Source organism: Somniosus microcephalus, chromosome 16 (assembly GCF_052327205.1).
Source record: "Somniosus microcephalus isolate GS21.2 chromosome 16, FLI_Smic_1.0, whole genome shotgun sequence".
Classification (NCBI taxonomy): Eukaryota; Metazoa; Chordata; class Chondrichthyes; order Squaliformes; family Somniosidae; genus Somniosus; species Somniosus microcephalus.
The window spans coordinates 73,694,276-73,714,666 of NC_141002.1; the positions used below are offsets into that span (position 1 = coordinate 73,694,276).

General features: G+C 43.6%; 1 protein-coding gene across 1 annotated transcript in view; it reads right to left on the reverse strand.

Moving 5' to 3' along the window:
* Positions 1 to 15,060, reverse strand: part of lemd3 (LEM domain containing 3) — a 58,288-nt gene extending 43,228 nt beyond the window's left edge. Inside the window, exon 1 of the mRNA XM_086009266.1 lies at positions 13,708 to 15,060. Coding sequence (XP_085865392.1) covers positions 13,708 to 14,983 — 1,276 coding nt within the window. The 5' untranslated portion in view covers positions 14,984 to 15,060. The remainder of the gene's footprint in view (positions 1 to 13,707) is intronic.
* Positions 15,061 to 20,391: the final 5,331 nt, after the last annotated feature.

Genomic DNA, 20,391 nt, shown 5'->3' on the forward strand with positions numbered 1-20,391 from the left:
CCCATGGATCCGTGCTGAGATCCGTCCTATTTCTAATCTACATAATGATTTAGATTCATAAGTGCAAAGAAAGCCGATCATATTTGCAGGAGATACAAAACAAAACTTGGGGGAAGAGTAAGAGAAACAGCAGTTCAGCCTCACTAACAGTCAAGTCATGGAATGGGAAACTATCATTATAAAGAAATAACAACAGAAAATGCTGGAAAAACTCAGCAGGCCAGGCAACATCCGTGGAGAGAAATTAGAGTCGACGTTTCGGGTCGAACCCTTCTTCAAAACTGGAAAGGAAATGAAATAGATCGAAAGGAGGGCTGGGGAGGGAATAGACATTTTGGATTTCCAGCATCTGCAGTATTTTTATATATAGTTATAATAGAGACTTGAGGTACTGGGACTATTTCCACTTGAGCAGAGAAGATCAAGTTTTAATAGAGATTTTTAAAATTATGAAGTGTTTTAATAGTGAATAGGGAGAAAGTATTTCCTCTGTTTTGGGAGTCAGTGAAGAGGGGTGATCAACTTAAAACTGTCACTAAGAGATATAAGGAGCAATTAGGAGCAATGTCTTTATGCAGAGGGTTTTTGGGAACATGGAACACTTTGCACAGGAAGTGGTTGAGGCAGAGACCATTGCACCTTTTTAAGGAAAGTTGGGTAAATATTTAAAGCAGAAAGAGAAAAATACAAGGCTATGGGAGAGCCCAGGGCCGTAGGTTTGGATTTCTCGATCAAACAGCCAACACAGACCTGTGGCCTCCTTTCTTCTATGCTGCAATTTTTTGGAACTACAGAAGGTCCAAGATAAAATGTTCAAATCGGCAGATCCATCCATAGCAGATGAAATGTTACACATTGGAAGAGAAAAAGTGGAAGGCATGCTTACTCAATTCTCAAAATTGAACTATCTAGGGAGATAGGCTGAGAGAGATCGGAGAACAATGGGTGCAGCAGAAATCAACAAATTAACAGAAGGAAAAAATCTGCAAATCAGTCCGAGGTAGTCATATTGATTCTGAATAGTGCTCCAGTCAGGGGACAACTTGACGACTGTCTTCAATTCTGGTCAGAGGCACAAAAGAAACAAAAAGCCCTGGGCGGTGGTAGAACCAGGAGGCTGATCCTTAGTATCAGGGGACTGAGTTATGAAAAAAAAAGGTTAGAAAAACTCTGAATCTTGAAAGGAGGCAAATGAATGAGGATCTAACTGAAATATATAAAATACTAAGTCAAATCAAAAAGTGCTATAACTTGGAAACAATTTCAAGTTGCAGTATTACTCCAGGAAGAGAACACAATTGATAAAAAGTATAGGATTAATGTTACAAAAAATTGCTTTGTGCAAGGAGTAATTAATACCTGGAATGGAGGCAAAACTTCTGGAATCACTCGAGAAGCAGTTAGAATGAAGTGCAAGGGAAACGACGTTTCTAGACTCACCGAGCTGATCGTCCAATAATGATCAAGACTGACCCAATGAACTGGAATGAAAGGGTGCAGAGGAAGAGTACCTGTGTATTGATAGATTTTTGCTGGACAAGGGTATAAAAAGGATATGGAGCCAAGGCAGGTGGATGGCGAAACAGGCTCCAAAGAATGAATGGCCTACTCCTGTTCCAGGAGTCAGGGGAAGAAGAGAAAAACACCAGCAGCAACTTGGCTGGTGGTGTGATGGGGTGAGTAGGAAGAGTGCCAGTGTAAACTTAGTGAGGATGGGGGGTATAAAAGGCACAGTGAACAAGGAATGGAGGGAGAGGTTAACAGCTATAGAACAATTTAACTTTCAATGAAAATTAAATCAACAGATTTGGCACCAGTGTGTAACCATTATGACCCATATTTTGCGGCCCCTATGGGTGCGTAAGGGCCGCGCAAGTTCCAGGTTTACATGTGCAAAAACCCAGATCTTGCGATCTGTCAAGAATCTTCCCGACAGATCCAACGCATGCCCAGGAAAAGGGCATCCGCGGGCAGAGGTATTTGCCCAACTTCTGCCCAGGGAATGCCTTTTACCAGCATAAGAGTTTAAATGAACATAAAAATAAAAATAATTTTTTTTCAATTGTTTAAACATTAAAAAACTTGTACAATAAGGTAATTCGTAATAAGGTGGATGAATTAGCTGCGCAAATAGATGTAAACAGATATGATATAATTGGGATTACAGAGACATGGCTCCAGGGTGGCCAAGACTGTGAATTCAACATCCAGGGGTATTCAATATTCAGGAAGAAAGGAAATTGAGGTGGGGTAGCATTGCTGGTTAAAGAGGAGATTAACACAAAAGTAAGGAAGGATATTAGCTCTGATGATGTGGAATCTGTATGGGTAAAGCTGAGAAATACCATGGGGCAGAAAACATTAGTGGGAGTTGCATACAGACCCCCAAACAGTAATGCGGAGGTTGGGGATGGCATTAAACGGGAAATTAGAGACGCATGCAATAAGGGCACAGCAGTTATCATGGGTGACTTTAATCTACATATAGATTGGGCTAACCAAATGAGTAACAATACTGTGGAGGAGGAATTCCTGGAGTGTATACGGGATGGTTTCCTGGACCAATATGTCGAGGAACCAACTAGAGATCAGGCCATCTTAGACTGGGTATTATGTAATGAGAAAGGATTAATTAGCAATCTTGTTGTGCGAGGCCCCTTGGGGAGGAGCGATCAAAATATGATAGAATTCTTCATTAAGATGGAGAGTGAAGTAGTTGACTCAGAGACTAGGGTCCTGAATTTAAATAAAGGAAACTATGATGGTATGAGGCACGAGTTGGCTAGGATGGATTGGGGAACGTTACTTAAAGGGTTGACGGTGGATAGGCAATGGCAAACATTTAAAGATCGCATGAACTACAGAATTTGTTCATCCCTGTTTGGCACAAAAATAAAACAAAAAAGGTGACTCAACCGTGGCTAACTAGGGAAATTAGGGGTAGCATAAGATCTAAGGAGAGGACATATAATTTGGCCAGAAAAGCAGCAAACTTGAGGATTGGGAGCAGTTTAGGATTCAGCAAAGGAGGACAAAAGGATTAATTAAGAGGGGGAAAATAGATTATGACAGTAAGCTTGCAGGGAACATAAAAACTGACTAAAAGCTTCTATAGATATGTGAAGAGAAAAAGATTGGTGAAGTCAAGCATAGGTCCCTTGCAGTCACAATCAGGGGAATTTATAATGGGGAACAAAGAAATGGCAGACCAATTAAATACATACTTTGGTTCTGTCTTCATAAACGAGGACATAAATAACCTCCCAGAGATGTCGGGGAACATAGGGTCTAATGAGAGGGAGGAATTGAATGAAATCAGTATTTGTAGGGCAATGGTGTTGGGGAGATTGATAGCATTGAAGGCTGATAAATCCCCAGGGACTGATAATCTACATCCTAGGGTACTTAAGGAAGTGGCCCCAGAAATAGTAGATGCATTGCTGGTCATCTTCCAAAATTCTAGAGACTCTGGAACAGTTCCCATTGATTGGAGGATAGCTAATGTAACCCCACTATTCAAAAAAGGTGGTAGAGAGAAAACGGGGAATTATAGACTGGTAAGCCTGACATTGGTGGTCGGGAAAATGCTAGAGTCCATTATAAAAGATGTAATAGCAGCGCACATGGAAAATAGTGACAGGATCGGACAAAGTCAACATGGATTTACAAAAGGTAAATCATGCTTGGCTAATCTACTGGAATTTTTTGAGGATGTAACTGGTAGAATAGATAAGGGAGAACCAGTGGATGTGGTGTATTTGGACTTTCAGAAGGCTTTCGATAAGGTCCCGCATAAGAGATTAGCATGTAAAGTTAAAGCACATGGGATTGGGGGTAAGGTACAGTCTTGGATAGAGAACTGGTTGGCAGACACGAAGCAAAGAGGTGGAATAAACGGGTCTTTTCCGAATGGCAGGCAGTGACTAGTGGGGTACCGCAGGGATCGGTGCTAGGACCCCAGCTATTCACAATCTGGACGAGGGAACTAGATGTAATATCTCCAAGTTTGCAGACGACACAAAGCTGGGTGGGCGTGTGCTGTGAGGAGGATGCAGAGAAACTCCAGTACGATTTGGACAGGTTGGGTGATTATACTGCATTTGCCATGCATCTGCCCAATGTGGATAAATGCGAGGTTATCCACTTCGGTGGCAAAAACAGGAAGACAAGATTATTATCTGAACGGCAATAGATTGGGAAAAGGGGAAGTGCAACGAGACCTGGGTGTCCTTGTACACCAGTCGCTGAAGGTAAGCATGCAGGTGCAGCAGGCGGTTAAGGCGGCAAATGGTATGTTGGCCTTCGTAGCGAGAAAGTTTGAGTACAGGAACAAGGATGTCTTGCTGCAGTTGTACAGGGCATTGGTGAGACCACACCTGGAGTACCGTGTGCAGTTTTGGTCGCCTTATCTGAGGAAGGATATTCTTGCCATGGAGAGAGTGCAGCGAATATTCACCAGACTGATACCTGGGATGGCAGGAATGACGTATGAGGAGAGATTGGGTCGATTAGGCTTATATTCGCTATAGTTTAGAAGAATGAGAGGGGATCTCATTGAAACTTATAAAATTCTAACAGGACTAGACAGACTAGATGCAGGAAGGATGTTCCTGATGGCAGGGGAGTCCAGAACCAGGGGTCACAGTCTAAGGATAAGGGGCAAGCCATTTAGGACTGAGATGAGGGGGAATTTCTTCACCCAGAGAGAGTGGTGAACCTATGGAATTCTCTGCCACACAGGGCAGTTGAGGCCAATTCATTAAATATATTCAAGAAGGAGTTGGATATATTTCTTAAGGTTAAAGGGATCAAGAGGTATGGGGAGAAAGCAGGGACAGGGTACTGAATTTGGATGATCAGCCAGGATCTCATTAAATGGCGGAGTGGGCTCATGGGGCCGAATGGCCTACTCCTGCTCCTATCTTCTATGGTACGGTTATTTTTAGCCCTTCAAAAAAGTTAAATGTTTTAAATATTTAATTAATTATTTTTAAATATGTAATTTCTTTTTTATTTACTTGATGCGTACATGTATTTTTTGGGGTATTCCCATTCATGCTTGTGTCGATTCCGTACATACAGAATCCCCATAAGCACGAATGGAAATTCCCTTCTTTCATTTGTTGGGCCGGCCCATGTGATCCAGGGGCGCTTATGAAATGCATGTGCCCCATGGATATGTGGGCCTCTCTACCTGCGGGTACCCGGAGGCGCCCAGGACTGCGAGTATTCATATCTCCCAGACCACCAGGTACGCGGGCATTTTATTTGCGGATCGGAGGCATTTCCCCACGGGAAGTCTCCGACTCCAAATTCAGAGCCAATAGCTCATAATTTTCCCAAAAGAAAAAAACACCGTGCAATCTTCCCACCGCCCAATCATAGATCCAACAATGAACTACCCCAAACTGTGTTATCTTCAATTTTGACAACACACAAGCATGCTGGACATAAAAACTCTTTGATGGAGTGTTTATGGATTTTCAAAAGATGTTTGACAAAGTACCATATAATAGACTTGTTGCAAACTTAAACCCTATAGGATTAAAGGGACAGTGGCAGTGTGGATACATAACTGGCTAAGGGACAGACTGGAGGGAAATATACAGTGGTGTTCCTCAGGGGTCGGAATTGGGACCACTGCTCTTTGATATATATTAATGACCTGGACTTGGGTGTACAGGGCATAATTTCAAAGTTTGCAGGTAACATGAAACTCGAAAACGTAGTAAACAATGAGGATAGTAACAGGATAGTAACAGACTGGTGAAATGGGAAGATGCATGGCAGATGAAATTTAACACGTGTGAAGTGATACATTTTGGTAGGTAGAATGAGGAGAAGCAATACAAACTAAATGGTACAGTTTTAAAGGGGTGCAGGAACAAATCGTTTGAAGGTGGCAGGACAAGTTGAGAAGGCTTGTTAAAAAAGCACATGGGATCCTTGGCTTTAATAGAGGGATCGAGTACAAAAGCAAGGAAATTATGCAAAACCTTTATAAAACACTGGTTAGGCCTCAGCTGGAGTAGTGTGTTCAATTCTGGGCACCACAATTTGGGAAGGATGTCATGGTCTTAGAGAGGGTTCAGAAGAGATTTACTAGGTACCAGAATGAGGGACTTCAGTTATGTGGAGAGACTGGAGAAGCTGGAGTTGTTCTAAGAGCAGAGAGGCTAAGGGGAGATTTGCTAGAGATATTCAAAATCATTAAGGATTTTGATAGAATAAATAAGGAGAAACTGTTTCTAGCAGAAGGGTCGGTAACCAGAGGACACAGATTTAAGGTGATTGGTAAAGAACGAGAGATGACATGAGGGAACTTTTAAAAAATCTGATCTGGAATGCACTGCCTGAAAGGGTGGTGGAATAAGATTCAATAATAACTTTCAAAAAGGAACTGGATAAATACTTGAAGGGGAAATCATTTACAGGGCTGTGGGGAAAGAGCAGGGGAATGGAACTAGTGGGGTAGCTCTACCAAAGAGCCAGCAAAGACACGGTGGGCCGAACAGCTGTCCTTCTATGTTGTACCATTATGATTCATTGCAGTGTTAAATGTAGTTTCAGAAAAAGGGGAAATGTACTATAATTTCCTTTACAGCCCAGACAGTTGTAATCTGGTTTAATACAATAAATTTACCAGGATAAGTTTAGAACAAAAGTTATTTTACATTATGCCAATGAAAATGACCCTGTGCAATGTTAAACTACAGTACTTTATGATCTGGTCACTGTGGCAGCAGCTTCTCTTCAGAGGAAAAAGGAAGTAGGTATGAGACTGAAGAGTGAGCAATCTCTCTGGGTGGTTTTAAAGGGATCCTTTGTCTAGACTCATTGGCGACAGGGAAGGAAGAACGCCGATAAGAAACCACACCTGTACTGGGCATGTGCAAACTGTAACAGATTTAGAATGCTATGAAATCCAATATTAACCTCTTCCACCTAAAGAATGAAGGTGAGTTATGCACATCATGTAACAGTGGAACATTCCTGGACAAAATATTTTTATCAGTGAAAATATATTTCACCATAACCCATAAAGTGTCAGGGAAATATTTAAATTACAAAAACACTTTTCATTAAATCAATCATGCACCGAAACTCTCGAAACCCAAAAGGTTACTTTACCAACAAGGGTGAATATAGGAGAGTACTCTCAACTTGTTCCAGGAATTATCAAAAACATGATAAACCAGGGAATGATTACAGAACAACTCTATGCACTTATCAAAACTATACCTATTTTTAACATATTTACAAAATGAAAACAATGAATTACATCAGTGATGACAGAGTGACAGCTCTTAAAGTTAGATATATCAGTATGTCACGATTTGGTGTGAAGCACTTATGAAATTCATCATCTTGCTCATACTACAACCAACAGTTCTATAACCATCGGGTCTCTGCCCAAATGTTATAAAACTCAAAATGCTCTCAAAGCACACCCAAGTTTGGAAGGATAAAATATTTAACTATATACTCTTGTTTTCACAGTTCACATGAAGAGTACAAACATTTCTCATGCACATGATGCTTTACTAAAATCCCAGTGAAATGATTGATTACACAATGTAACGCAGGACAATCGAGATGCCAGAGTGCATCCATTTGTCAAGTAATCATGCCAAAAAATTAGCAGGAACAATCGATTCTCAGCAAGCGTTTCAATACTTCTTACAGAAAGAATGCATGCCTGGCCTTGAATGGCAAAATATTACGCACCTAGAAGCAATTTCAAGGATACGTACATACACGGATACACACTCCCACCCACTCACCAGACATGGTACTTAGAATTACTCCTTATTCAGGTTTAGCATTTTTTGTCAAAAGGGAGTCATTATGATGGGCCAGAGTTCAATTTGCCATCATCACACAAGGGCACCCCCGCCAAATAATACCTGCATTCAATTGTAAATTTGCAATTAATTGGAAAATATGACTAGCATAAGATATTAGATTGATGTGTGGCACTGGGACACATGGTAATAATTAATTTGGGGGAGGAGCTGCTAATGACCTGCAAGAGTATTCAGCTGACTTGCAATATCAGAAATTGGATATTCAATCATTGCTTTGCATTAACTTTGTTTTCTACTTCTTTCTTACTAGTATACTACTGCATCAGGCTATTTGTAGCACACGGGCAATAGTGTGTGCAATATTAAACTAACCAATTTATTTCTAAAAGTTACTTTCCCAATTAGTCAATCCAGTCAAAATTGAGATTGTACTATACCTCTGTGCCTGCAGCATGAAATTTTATCTAAAATAGACTATGACACGTACATATACATTAAAAAAAAGTGCTATCAAAATGGAATCCCAACAAAGCTCATCTTCGACTGCTAGAATAGCTCATAACGAGCATTCATAAGGGCAGGAGCAACGTTAGCAGGTGCCCACAGCCTCACATGGTACTGCCAGACACCTGGAGTACTTGGGGCACTTCAACAAACAACCGTCTCCACCACTACCCAATCGGTCTATGGGTGCTACGCTCAAGCAGAGAAAAAGAGACTATTTATATCGCGTCTTTCACGACCTCAGAACGTCGCAAGGCGCTTTACAATCAATAAATTACTCCTGAAGTGTAGTCACTGCTGTATGTAGGAACTGCGGCAGCCAATTTGCATACAGAATGGTGCGACAAACAGCAGAGAGATAATGACCAGATAATCTGTTTTTTTAGTGATGTTGGTTGAGGAATAAATATTTATCAGGGAAAATGCCACTGCTCTTCTTCGATCTTTTACATCCACCCGAGAGGGCAGGTGGGGCCTCAGTTTAACATCTCATCTGAAAGACTTTAGGGAACTGTACAGTAAGCCAGGACTGCAACAACTTGTATTTATATAGCGCCTTTAGCACAGTAAAACGTTGCACGGTGCTTCACAGGAGCATTATCAAACAAAATTTGACACCGAGCCACTTAAGGAGATATTAGGGCAGATGACCAAAAGCTCGGCAGAGAGGTAGGTTTTAAGGAGCATCTTAAAAGGAGGAAAGAGGGGTTTAGGGAGGGAATTCCAGAGCTTAGGACCTTGGTAGCTGAAGGCATTTCCGCCAATTAAAATCAGGGATGCTCAACAGGCCAGAATTAGAGGGGTGCAGATATCTCAGAGGGTTTTATGGCTGGAGGAGATTACAGAGGGGCAAGGCCATGGATGGATTTGAAAACAAGGATGAGAATTTTAAAATGGAGGCGTTGCTTAACCAGGAGCCAATGTAGGTCAGTGAGCACAGGAGTAATTGGGATTTGGTGTGAGTTAGGACACAGCAGCAGAGTTTTGGATGACCTCAAGTTTATAGAGGATTGAACGTGGGAGGCCGGCTAGGAGTGCGTTGGAATAGTCTACAGGTAACAAAGGCATGGATAAGGGTTTCAGCAGCAGATAAGCTGAGGCAGGAGCGGAGTCGGGTGATATTACGGAGCTGGAATTAGGCGGTCTTAGTAATGGCATGGATGTGGTTCGAAGCTCATCTCGGGGTCAAACTTGACACCAAGGTTGCGAACGGTCTGTTTCAGCCTCAGACAATTGCCAGGGAGAGGGATGAGTAGGTGGCTCGGGAACAGAGTTTGTGGCGGGGACCAAAAACAATGGCTTCCATCTTCCCAATATTTAGCTGAAGGAAATTTCTGCTCATCCAGTACCGGATGTCAGTCTGACATTTTAGAGACAGTAGAGGGGTCAAGAGAGGTGGCGGTGAGGTAGAGCTGGGTGTCTACATCACCCCAGTTTCTACCATGTTCTGAAACCAGTCTATTCTCATGACAGGGATTGTGTGAGATGAATAAAAGTTTTCCCTGAACCTTTCACTGAAATGGCGAGAGAAACAGATACAAGACTGGCAGGGGCAACTTGGATGTATAAGAGACAAGTTAGAGGTAGAAGCATAGGGAGGAGGAGAAATAGAAAAAGAATGGAGTGAACAGGAGGAGAGAGAAAATAATTCAGTCTTATTAGAATGCCAATTATATCAATTGCAGGGCTCAACCAGTGCCTTTTGTTATTGTGCCACTTAGGATTACTACATACATCAACACCTAGATGGTATTGTATCATCATATTTTTTTTTTGGGGGGGGGGGGGGGCGGAAGAAGGAGAAAGGGTACAAAGACTGTCTTGTTCACTCAATCAACATTTTGTACATACCAGTAAACTGCCCGTGGCACTGCCCATGGTCAACAAGAACAATTTGCATTTATATTTTGCCTGTAACACCCCAAGGCACTTTACAGGGGCATAATCAGACAAAAACTGGCACCAAGCCAATGGAAGTCAGATGTGCCTTTGTACAGCGCCTTTCACGACCACCGGACATCCCACAGTGTCAGCTGTGGTTCAGTTGGTAGAAGATCAGCCATGATCTTATGGAATGGCGGAGCAGGCCCGAGAGGCCTACTCCTGCTCCCACTTCTTATGTTCACCCTTGCCTGAGTCAGAAGGTTGTGGGTTCAAGTCCTGCTCCAGAGACTTGAGCACATCAATCTAGGCCGACACTCCAGTGTAGTATTGAGAGAGTGCTGCACTGTCGGAGGTGCCGTCTTTCAGGTGAGACGTTAAGTTGCTTTGAGACATCCGGCGGTCGTGAAAGGCACTATATAAATGCAAGTCTCTCTTTCAAAGCACTTTACAGCCAATTAAGTACTTTTTGAAGTGTAGTCATTGTTGTAATGTAGGAAACGCGGCAACTAATTTGCGCACAGCAAGATCTCTCAAACAGCAATGTGATAATGACCTGATAATCTGTTTTAGTGATGTTGATTGAGGGATAAATATTGGCCAGGACACCGGGGATAACTATAACTACCCTGCTGTTCTTCAAAATAGTGCCATGGGATCTTTTACTTCCACCTGACAGGCCAGACGGGGCCTCAGTTTAACATCTCATCCAAAAGATGGCACCTCCGACAGTGCAGCACTCCCTCAGTACTGCACTGGAGTGTCAGCCTAGACTTTTTTGCTTAATTCTCTGGAGTGGGACTTGAACACACAACCTTCCGACTCAGAGGAGAGGGTACTACAAACTGAGCCAAGGCTGACACAGAACAGCAGGACAGGCTTGGTCAAGAGGTAGGTTTTAAGGAGGATCTCAAGGGAGGAGAGGCTGCGTGGTTTATGGAGGGAATTACACAGAGCTTAAAGCCTAGACGGCTAAAAGTATTGCTGCCAGTGGTGGGGCGAAGCGAGTAGGGGATGCACAAGAAGCCAGGCTTGGAGCTCTTGGAGGGGCGAGGCCATGGCAGGGTTTGAATACGATTGTAAAATCGAGGCACTGGTGGACCAGGAGCCAATGTAAATCAAATCAACAAGGACTGGGGTGATGGGTGACAAGACCTGGCATGGGTTAGTATACAGGCAGAGCTTTGGGTGAGCACAAGTTTATGGAGGGTGGAAGATGGGAGGCCAGGAAAGCATTGGAATACCAGAGTCTGAAGGTGACCAAAGCATGGATATGGGTTTTAGCAGCAGATGGGCTGAGGCAGGGGTGGAAATGTGCGATCTTATGGAGGTGGAAATAGACAGTCTGTGTGATGGAGGGGAGATGGGGTCGGGAGCTCAGCACAGGGTCAAATAGAATGCCAAGGTTGCAAACAGTCTGGTTCAGCCAGAGACAGTAACCAAGGAGAGGGATGGAATCGGTGGCTCGAGAACAGGTTTGTGGCAGGGGCCAAAGACAAGCAACCTGACAACTCAGAGGCAGTGGAGGGGTCAATAGCGTTGGTGGGGAGGTAGAGCTGGGTGTCGTCAGCGTACATGTGGAACCTGACATCCTTGTCAGAATATCGGCAAGGCTAATGGTGCTCGCCTTATTTGTGTGTAAATGGTACAGCAATTTCAGGCGAGGAGCAGATGCGTGGTTAAATGTGAATATCCAAAAGTTGCCCTTAGCTTCGCGAAAACAGAATCTCGCCTTTAGCCTCCCCTTTTTAAAAAAAAAATAAAGGATCTTGCTGTATTTGCCCATTAATCTAGCCACAGAAACTTAAGTCTCGTCATTACAAGTGTAAGCCCTTTTAATGACACGATAACGAGTGCCAATCAACCTCTCCGGCACCAAAAATTAATTACAAGTGTGGTGTCTCATTCCTTCACGTTTTGAACTTTGGGGAGATTTTAAAAATGACAAAAAAAAAAGTCTTGCTTTTCCTTTGTCTCCTTTTCTCTCAATGCAATCTTTCTTTCCCTCTTTCTGTACTTGAATTGACATTGAATTCACCCCCTTTAATTCACCCGCCTTGAGTCCTTCCCGTCCCGTGTTTATTTCCCAATCCTTAAATCTCATTGGTTAAGGAGATACCATTTTGGTTGCCTTGCTCACTAAAGCCTCAGATGTGCTGTTTCCCTTGCTGCACCATCAGTTGGCACTTTCAGCAACTAAGGGTGCTGGGGAAAGTCTAACTAATGGTAGCCGCTGTTAGGTGTCCAGCAAATTCTGGACCCATGTCTTCGGGTGATGATGCTGAGCATGTAGATGAGAAATAGGTGAGAGTCCTACAGATTTTTGTACATATAACAAAGGCGGCAGCAACTGAGCCGAGAGACTTCAGAAACTTACTTCACGTAGCTAAGTCGTGACCAGAGCCTACAACCACAAAACAGCTGACAGTAAAATTGAATATGAAATGTTGACATAACAATTTATAAAAGGTCTATGTTGATAGAAAAAGCAACCAAAAATTGACAACCAGAAGAAAGGTTAATGAGCAGGAAGAGCGCACCCTACGCAAGAGTTTTAATATACATGCAAAATCCAGGTGTTTTTCTGAAATATATTTGCCAAAATGTAGTTAACGTTGAGATTTCCTCTGCATACGATCATCAAAAATTCCTCAGCAAAAAGAGCCTTAAAAAAGCTATTTTTGCACACGAGTGTAACAGTGTAGGCAATGTCAGAACTGATGGGTATATTGTGTGGAAAAATTTGGCTGGTAAAACATCTACACAATATAGTCCAAAATACAGACAGAATGAATACTGTAATAATTTGAGCAGCTGAAAAATGTAGTACCCAAATTATAAAAGCTCCCTTATGTTCACCCACAAGGAGCATGGTCCAACCAGCGTTTCACTCTCCTAGCTTTTATTAATATATAGACTGAAATACTACCTGCAACTGTGTGAAAAGTAAAGTTGAGAACATTCAGTCACTTGTCCTTGGAATGTATGATTCTCACTTGAAATTAGACCAAAGAATGTAGAGGTACATTGGGAATGTCACAACAGAACTCATTGATGGTACAAAAGGAATCATATTGTTTTAAGCCTATTATTATGGTGCCATATTTGGAGAGTTGTAAAAGGAAGCTTGTATTAGATCAGGCCTGCTACAGAGTGTAGTTTTACAATGCAATTTTCAAAAATGTTATACAAAATACATGAATGAATTGGTGTATAAGACTACATATTGCAAAATACTTAACTGACACATTTTAATCTAATTATACCTAGCTATGTATGCGAAATCAAATATGGTTGGGCCTTAAGCTATTGTTGTTATAATTATGGTTACAAAATCACACAGCACAAGCACTAGAACTGGATCATAATCAGGTGATAAACTGGCAGTGCAACACACCTACTGTGTTACATCCAGGCAGACAAACATTTTTTCTGAACAGATTAAAAGATTAAATAGTCTGGCGCACAACAACCATCACATTGGAAACTCTAATCCTTTTGTTGCAACACTTACCATTAAGAACTCCTTCCTCTGTTCCTCCTGAACCCCTCATCCTTATATAGGTAAGTCCCAATATGAGGAAAAACAGACATGCAGCAGTCAAAAGAAACATGGATAGGTAGTGTGCACTGAATCCACCGGTTGCCGAACCCCCCTCCCTTTTAAACTGCTGCAGCAGTTCCTCCTCGGGCTCTCTAGGACTTTTACGGTTATAAGTACTGTAAATGTGGTTAATGCCCGTGTGGTTCGAGTGATTGGCATTGACCAGAAAGGAGGACGAGGGGCCACTTCTACTGGTGATAACGTTGCTATTGTGGATGGATAGACTCATCGCGCCGACGTGATTGTTGTTCCTGGTGTTGCTGTTATAAAGACTCTCCCTCTCTGCTGCCAGTACTCCTGGCCCAATCTTTTTGGAAGAGGAATTACGGAACCGCAATAACATGGTGGGCTCTTCTGTGGCGTCTTTCTCCCTCTGATCCTCCTCCTCCTCCTCCAGCTGGTCTCTTCTTGTGTCTAGACAGTAAGGACCGCCGGCGACGTCGTGGATCCGCCTGGCGCCGCCTCTCCTCGCCGCGCCGCTCTCCTCCGCCATCGACGCCGGGTTGTTACTGTTCACAGTGCCCGGCATCGCCAGCAACTTCTTGGGCTGATTCCGCCTGGAGTTCGGCCTGCGGCCTCGCTCTTCTCGCTCATCCTCGGAGTCGGAGTAATTACCGTCCCTAACGTAGGATACCCTGCTGCTGCAGCTGTTGTTGTTGTTGCTGCTGCTGTACAGCTCGGTTCCCGGCGACTGCTCCTTTTCCTCCGGCGCCAGCTGGATCCCTCCGCTCGAACTGGGCCTCCACCAGGGGGTGGAGTTGCTTTTGCCGGCCGGAGCCCCCGCGCCTCCGCTGTTATTGTTGCTGTTCACCATCATTCTCTGAGGCGTGCTCCTCCCTTTGCTGTGACTAGGCCGCGGGCGGGGGTAGCAGTCGGCTGAAGCTTTATCGGTCCGGCTCGCCCCCTTGCTGGCCTCACTCCTCCCGTTGGGCTCGGCGTCCGACTCGTCCGAGCTGAAGCCCAGCAACTTGCTCGGGGGAGGAGTGGCGGCCCCGCCGAGGCCCAGGCCTGTCCCCGTCCCCCCGCCGCCGCTGCTCCTGGTTTTGGGCCGCGCACCCCGCTCCTCGCGCAGTTTCTTCAGCCGCTTCAGGTAGACGGGCCGCGTGCTCTCGGTCACCGGGCCCGGAACCAAACCGAATTTTTTCAATTCCGAAAACAATTCCGCGTCCGTTAACGGCGCCGCCATCTTACCGCGCGAGGCCTGAGCCTGCCGGAACTGACGTCACCCGGCCGGCCAGCGCGCCCCTCCCCCACCGGCAGACAGCGCTTCTCCAACCCTCGGCCCACAGCCTTCATTAAAAGGGAAATGCCAGCAACCCCTCCCCATGCTCCACAACCCAGCTTGTACCTCCTGCCAGATAGACCAGCTCTTCTACCTCTACATGTATAACTTTTCGTTGTGTTTTCACCCCCCCACCCCCAACTAATTCTCATTATATTTAACTATTAGCTTTATGAATTTTTTCAAAAAGAAAAACTTGCATTTATATAGCGCCTTTCACGACCACCCAACATAGAAACATAGAAGATAGGATTAGGCTATTCGGCCCCTCAAGCCTGTTCCGTCATTTAATGCGATCACGGCTGATCATCCAAATTCAGTACCCTGTCCCTGCCTTCTCCCCATATCCCTTGATCCCTTTAGCCTTAAGAAATATATCCAACTCTTTCTTGAATATATTTAATGAATTGGCCTCTACTGCCTTCTGTGGTAGAGAATTCCACAGGTTCACCACTCTCTGGATGAAGAAATTCCTCCTCATCTCAGTCCTTTTCTTTCTCCTCTCCTGCCCTCTCCCTCCAGGCACCTCAGTTGCAGCTGTTGTGTTGATGGTCTGCAGTCTGGTCTCCTCCTCCTCTTCCTGGTCAAAGAGACCACCACCACTCCTCATCTCAGTCTTAAATGGCTTACCCCTTATCCTTAGACTGTGACCCCTGGTTCTGGACTCCCCCGCCATCGGGAACATCCTTCCTGCATCTAGTCTGTCTAGTCCTGTTAGAATTTTATAAGTTTCAATGAGATCCCCTCTCATTCCCAAAGCGCCTTACAACCAATGAAGTACTTTTTGAAGTTGTAATGTAGGAAACCACGGCAGCCAATTTGCACACAGCAAGCTCCCACAAACAGCAATGTGATAATGACCAGATAATCTGCTTTTGTGATGTTTGTTGAGGGACACCGGGGATAACTTCCCTGCTCTTCTTCAAAATAGTGCTCCCTTAGTATTGTACTGGAGTGTCAGCCTAGACTTTTGTGCTCAAGTCTCTGGAGTGGGACTTGAACCCAAACAACCTTCTGATTCAGAGGCAAGGGTGCTACCCATTGAGCCACTGGCTGACACTCTAATGCAATATCTCTTCCAACTACTCTTAATAAACTGTCTTGTGATTGTGGGGTTTCCAAGGATGTTAGTACATTATAACTGTATCATTAGTTATAGTTTAAATACAACCTAAGGGGGAAAAATTGGGTGAGTAGCGCCACCTGTTAGCGCCTAAAGAGGCAGTCAGTGGCTGTAGCGCCACTGGCTGCGCCTCCCGCGATATTCAGCAGGGGCGCTAATGGTGGCGTTAGCCGTTTGCGCTGCGCCGCCACCGATGACGTCATCGGTGTGCGCAGCGCCCCATTTGCGATATTTGGTAGCGAACGCCGCAGTTGCGCTGTTCGCTACCCGCGCCTGGTTCACAGGGCCTTACTGTGCCGGCAGCGGCGCAAGTTAAGGTGGAGGTGCGGGGCGGCCGCCTTTTTCGGCGGCCGCCTGCCAGCACCTCCGTCCCCGGCCTCCTGACCCCCCCCCCCCCACTGCGGCATTGCCAGCTGTTTCCCGAGAGCCCGGCACTTCTCCTTGGTGCCGGGCTCGTTTGCCGGCACTCGCGAGCGGGGATCGCGCTGTTGCAGGCCCCTCCCCCTTAACAATGGGAGGAAGGCCTGCAGTACCGCAGCGCGCCGTGCCACAGCGTGTGGCGCTGCGGCACGTTGCCCTGCGATATTCAGTTTCAGCGCCCTAAGAGGGACGCGGAGCGCCTCGAGCCTCGCCCCGTCTCCCTCTAGGGGCAATGGAACTGAATATCTGACGATCGCTAAAGCCTCGAACGCTGCGCTAAATCCTGCGCTCAGGCGACTTTTGCGCCACTTTGGCGCCCCAACCCAATTTCTAGGCCTAAATTTCCTACATTACAACAGTGACTACACATCAAAAAATACTTCATTGGCTGTAAGGCGCTTTGGGACATCCATTGGTCGTGAAAGGTACTAGATAAATCCAAGTCTTTCTTTTATTTAAATCCAAAATCAGGGCCAAATTTGGCTCTAATGCCAAGCAGAGTCAGACTTCCTGGAGGGTATTCATGACTATAATAGTCTCAGTGATGACTGGAGACATTATCATAGCTGAAGCAAAATATGTTGATTTCTACATCTCTCATTCTGTTTTGTCTATTTTAATGTGTTATTTTAAAGGTTTTCTCCAGTCGCTTCCCATTGGGACATTAATTTCTTCCTTCAGGTGTGGCAATCAGGATGGTCCAAATAACTGATATGCAACTTGGGTTACCAACTCTGATTGGACATATTCCTGAAGGCTTCATCACATGACCTCCCATCTCTTCCCAGTCAAACAGGTTTTTCCCCATTTCCAATATTTTTATAAAGAATAAACATAAATGATCAAAGAAAATGAAAAAAATCCCACACCACAATTTATTTAATGCCCGATGATTTTTTCCCAGGTTACTCATAGCGGTGTCCAGTAGATCAATCTATAATTCCTAGATACTTCATGACATTTCTAATGACTCCAAGATAATTCTGGAGAGTTGGCAACCCTAATGTGATGAGTACCATGATTTTGTGAACCAACTGATGGGCACAAGGTGTACTTTTAGACAGAGGTCAAGAATTATCTGTTAGTTTTTTTAGTTCCTTAGCAGGTGAAATGGCTTGATGACATTGCACATGGTGCCACCACACCATTATAATCCTTGCCTGCACTGAAAGTGGAAAGGAAAATACCTTGTCCCTAATTTCTGTTTCATAGTTGCTGGCTATCGATATTGAAAAAAACAATTGAAATGACAGAGAGGAACAATTAAGGCAAAACCCTATATTGTATAATTTTCAAAAAAAATCCAAGAGGATTCAGGTATTTCAGGATTCAGGTAAAAGATTAGATAATGACGCAAAATTGAAACAACCCCTATACTCTGAGAATTTTGTTTACATGTTTTCCTTTTATTGTAGAAATTCTCTAATTTATCCATTGTTTCAAGGTCCATTGTTTTCTCACTGGTGCGATTTGGACAGATTCCATTTTTGGCTTTGAGAACACTGTTAGTTTGCTATATTGCTGCATCTATTTCAGCTCAAAATATTTAAGTCTAATTTTTGTTTCATTTTCTTAGTTTTAATTCATTTAAATTAAAAAAATATTTAGCCCCTGATGCATTGGCATCATTGTGTCACCAATTGTGCCACTGAACTCTCCTCAGTGTACTCACCCAAGTGAACTATTTTCCAATTCATTTTATTACAGATAAAATTTAGTAATCAATAGCAGAGAAATGTTGGTATAGAAAATAAGGTATTGCAGCCCTCGCAGGTTCATCTTTTGCTACGACTATATCACAAGTACGGTAGATAAGTAGTTACTATACTGCATGCTGCGTATCACTGTTTCCTCCATTTGATGTAATAAACGAGTCAGAGTCAGACATAGTCTGGCAGATCTTATCTGGGACAGATTCACTCTTGATAATGTCGTCTTGTTTTTATCAAGTATATGGCTGTTAAAAACTCGCTAAATTCAAACAGATTCTGTAATTATGACTTCCAGTTTTGAACAGAAACAAAACACCATAGAAATTATCTCTTCCAACACAGCCAATTTGTTGCCTGCCCATAAATTATAGACTGCATTATTTTATCTATCTAAATGCTGTCAGTATATGTTCCTTTTAACCGTGTGTAAACCTGGACTAATCTTCAAGTACTGGTGCTACAAAGCAATATTTACATGTTGCTGAAGGCAACTCTTGCTTAATTGCTGCTAATGCAGTTTAGACAGGTAGCTGCAAAGTGTAATAAAGTAGTCAACACATTGGGAGACAGTATTCAGCATGTTGCTTGTGCATAGAGTTCATAGTAGCACACTCTGAAACCTTGTTCTTTGTATACAGCACAGTTTTTGTAAGGGTGAGTTAAGAAATTAACTACAATGCCCATGGTACGTGGTAGATTTTAATAAAACAATGCAGTTAAAATAGGGATTCATGTTCCTTATCTTGTTTATTACTGTACATAATATTAAAACTTGATGTTCCAAACAAATCTGCTTAAATTGTTTACATTGATACATACATGGTAATCTAGAAACTAGCAAAAAATATTCCAAAAGCTAACACAACAACCAAATATGCCAGCAGCCCTGAGTAATAAGTCTGTCATGTAAAAATGAGTAGGTAAATGAGCTTTTTGATTTAAGCTGCAGGAATTCTCAACACTCCTTCATTTACATGGGCGGGGGGGGGGGGAGGAGGCGGGTGGATAAGTATAGGAAGACTGAAGGGGAAAATACAAACGTTAAAAGCATAAAATTGGTGGTACTTTTTTGGGGGGAGCGGGGTGGTTGGCAGGTTCACAACCCCTTGGAAATTGTTGGATTTTTAAGTTAAAAATTATGTATTCTGTTTCATTTTAAGCAGTTTAATACTTCATCATTAATAGATTCTTAATTTTTCATAAAGGGAAAACAAAATGATATTTGGATTTTCAACAGGCATTCACATCATCACTTCCCCAAAAGTTACCATATTCTCCCACATCTAATCTTCTAGTTCACAGAAGCAATCGATCCTCTCTACCCATTCTCAGAGACACAAGGCAATATTTTCCCACTGATTTGGAAGCACTTCTCAGGTGGGTGGGGCCATGGGGGTGGAACATTGGATGGGAACCCCATATGTTGGTTCCTCCATTTTGTGTTGTTACAGTTTTACTGCATTAATATACTGGAAGGACCCAACATACATGGCAATGTGGCTTGCTCCTGAAACCCTGCCAACTGAATAGACCTCAGGGCCCTGGGGCAGCCTGAGCACACTTTCAGTGTTTACATTCTCCTTCCTCTCTACCTCTCTATCCCAACTTATCCCCATTTCCTCCCAAAGCATTGTTTTCACTTTCTGTGCACTTTCCTCTTCCCTTCATTCCCTCTTCACTTCATTCCCCCTTCCATTTATTTTTTTATTCATTCATGGGATGTAGGCGTCGCTGGCAAGGCCAACATTTATTGCCCAGCCCTAATTGCCCTTGAGAAGGTGGAGGTGAGCCACCTTCTTGAACCGCTGCAGTCTCTGCGAGGTAAAGGTACTCCCACAGTGCTGTTCCAGGATATTGACCCAGCGATGATGAAGGAATGGCGATATATTTCCAAGTCAGGATGGTGTGTGACTTGGAGGGGAACTTGCAGGTGGTGGTGTTCCCATGCACCTGCTGCCCTTGTCCTTCTAGGTGATAGAAGTCACCAATCTATTTCCCCTTCTCTCGTTTCTTCATTGCCATCCATTTTCCAGTTTTCTTCCCTCTTCATTGCTATT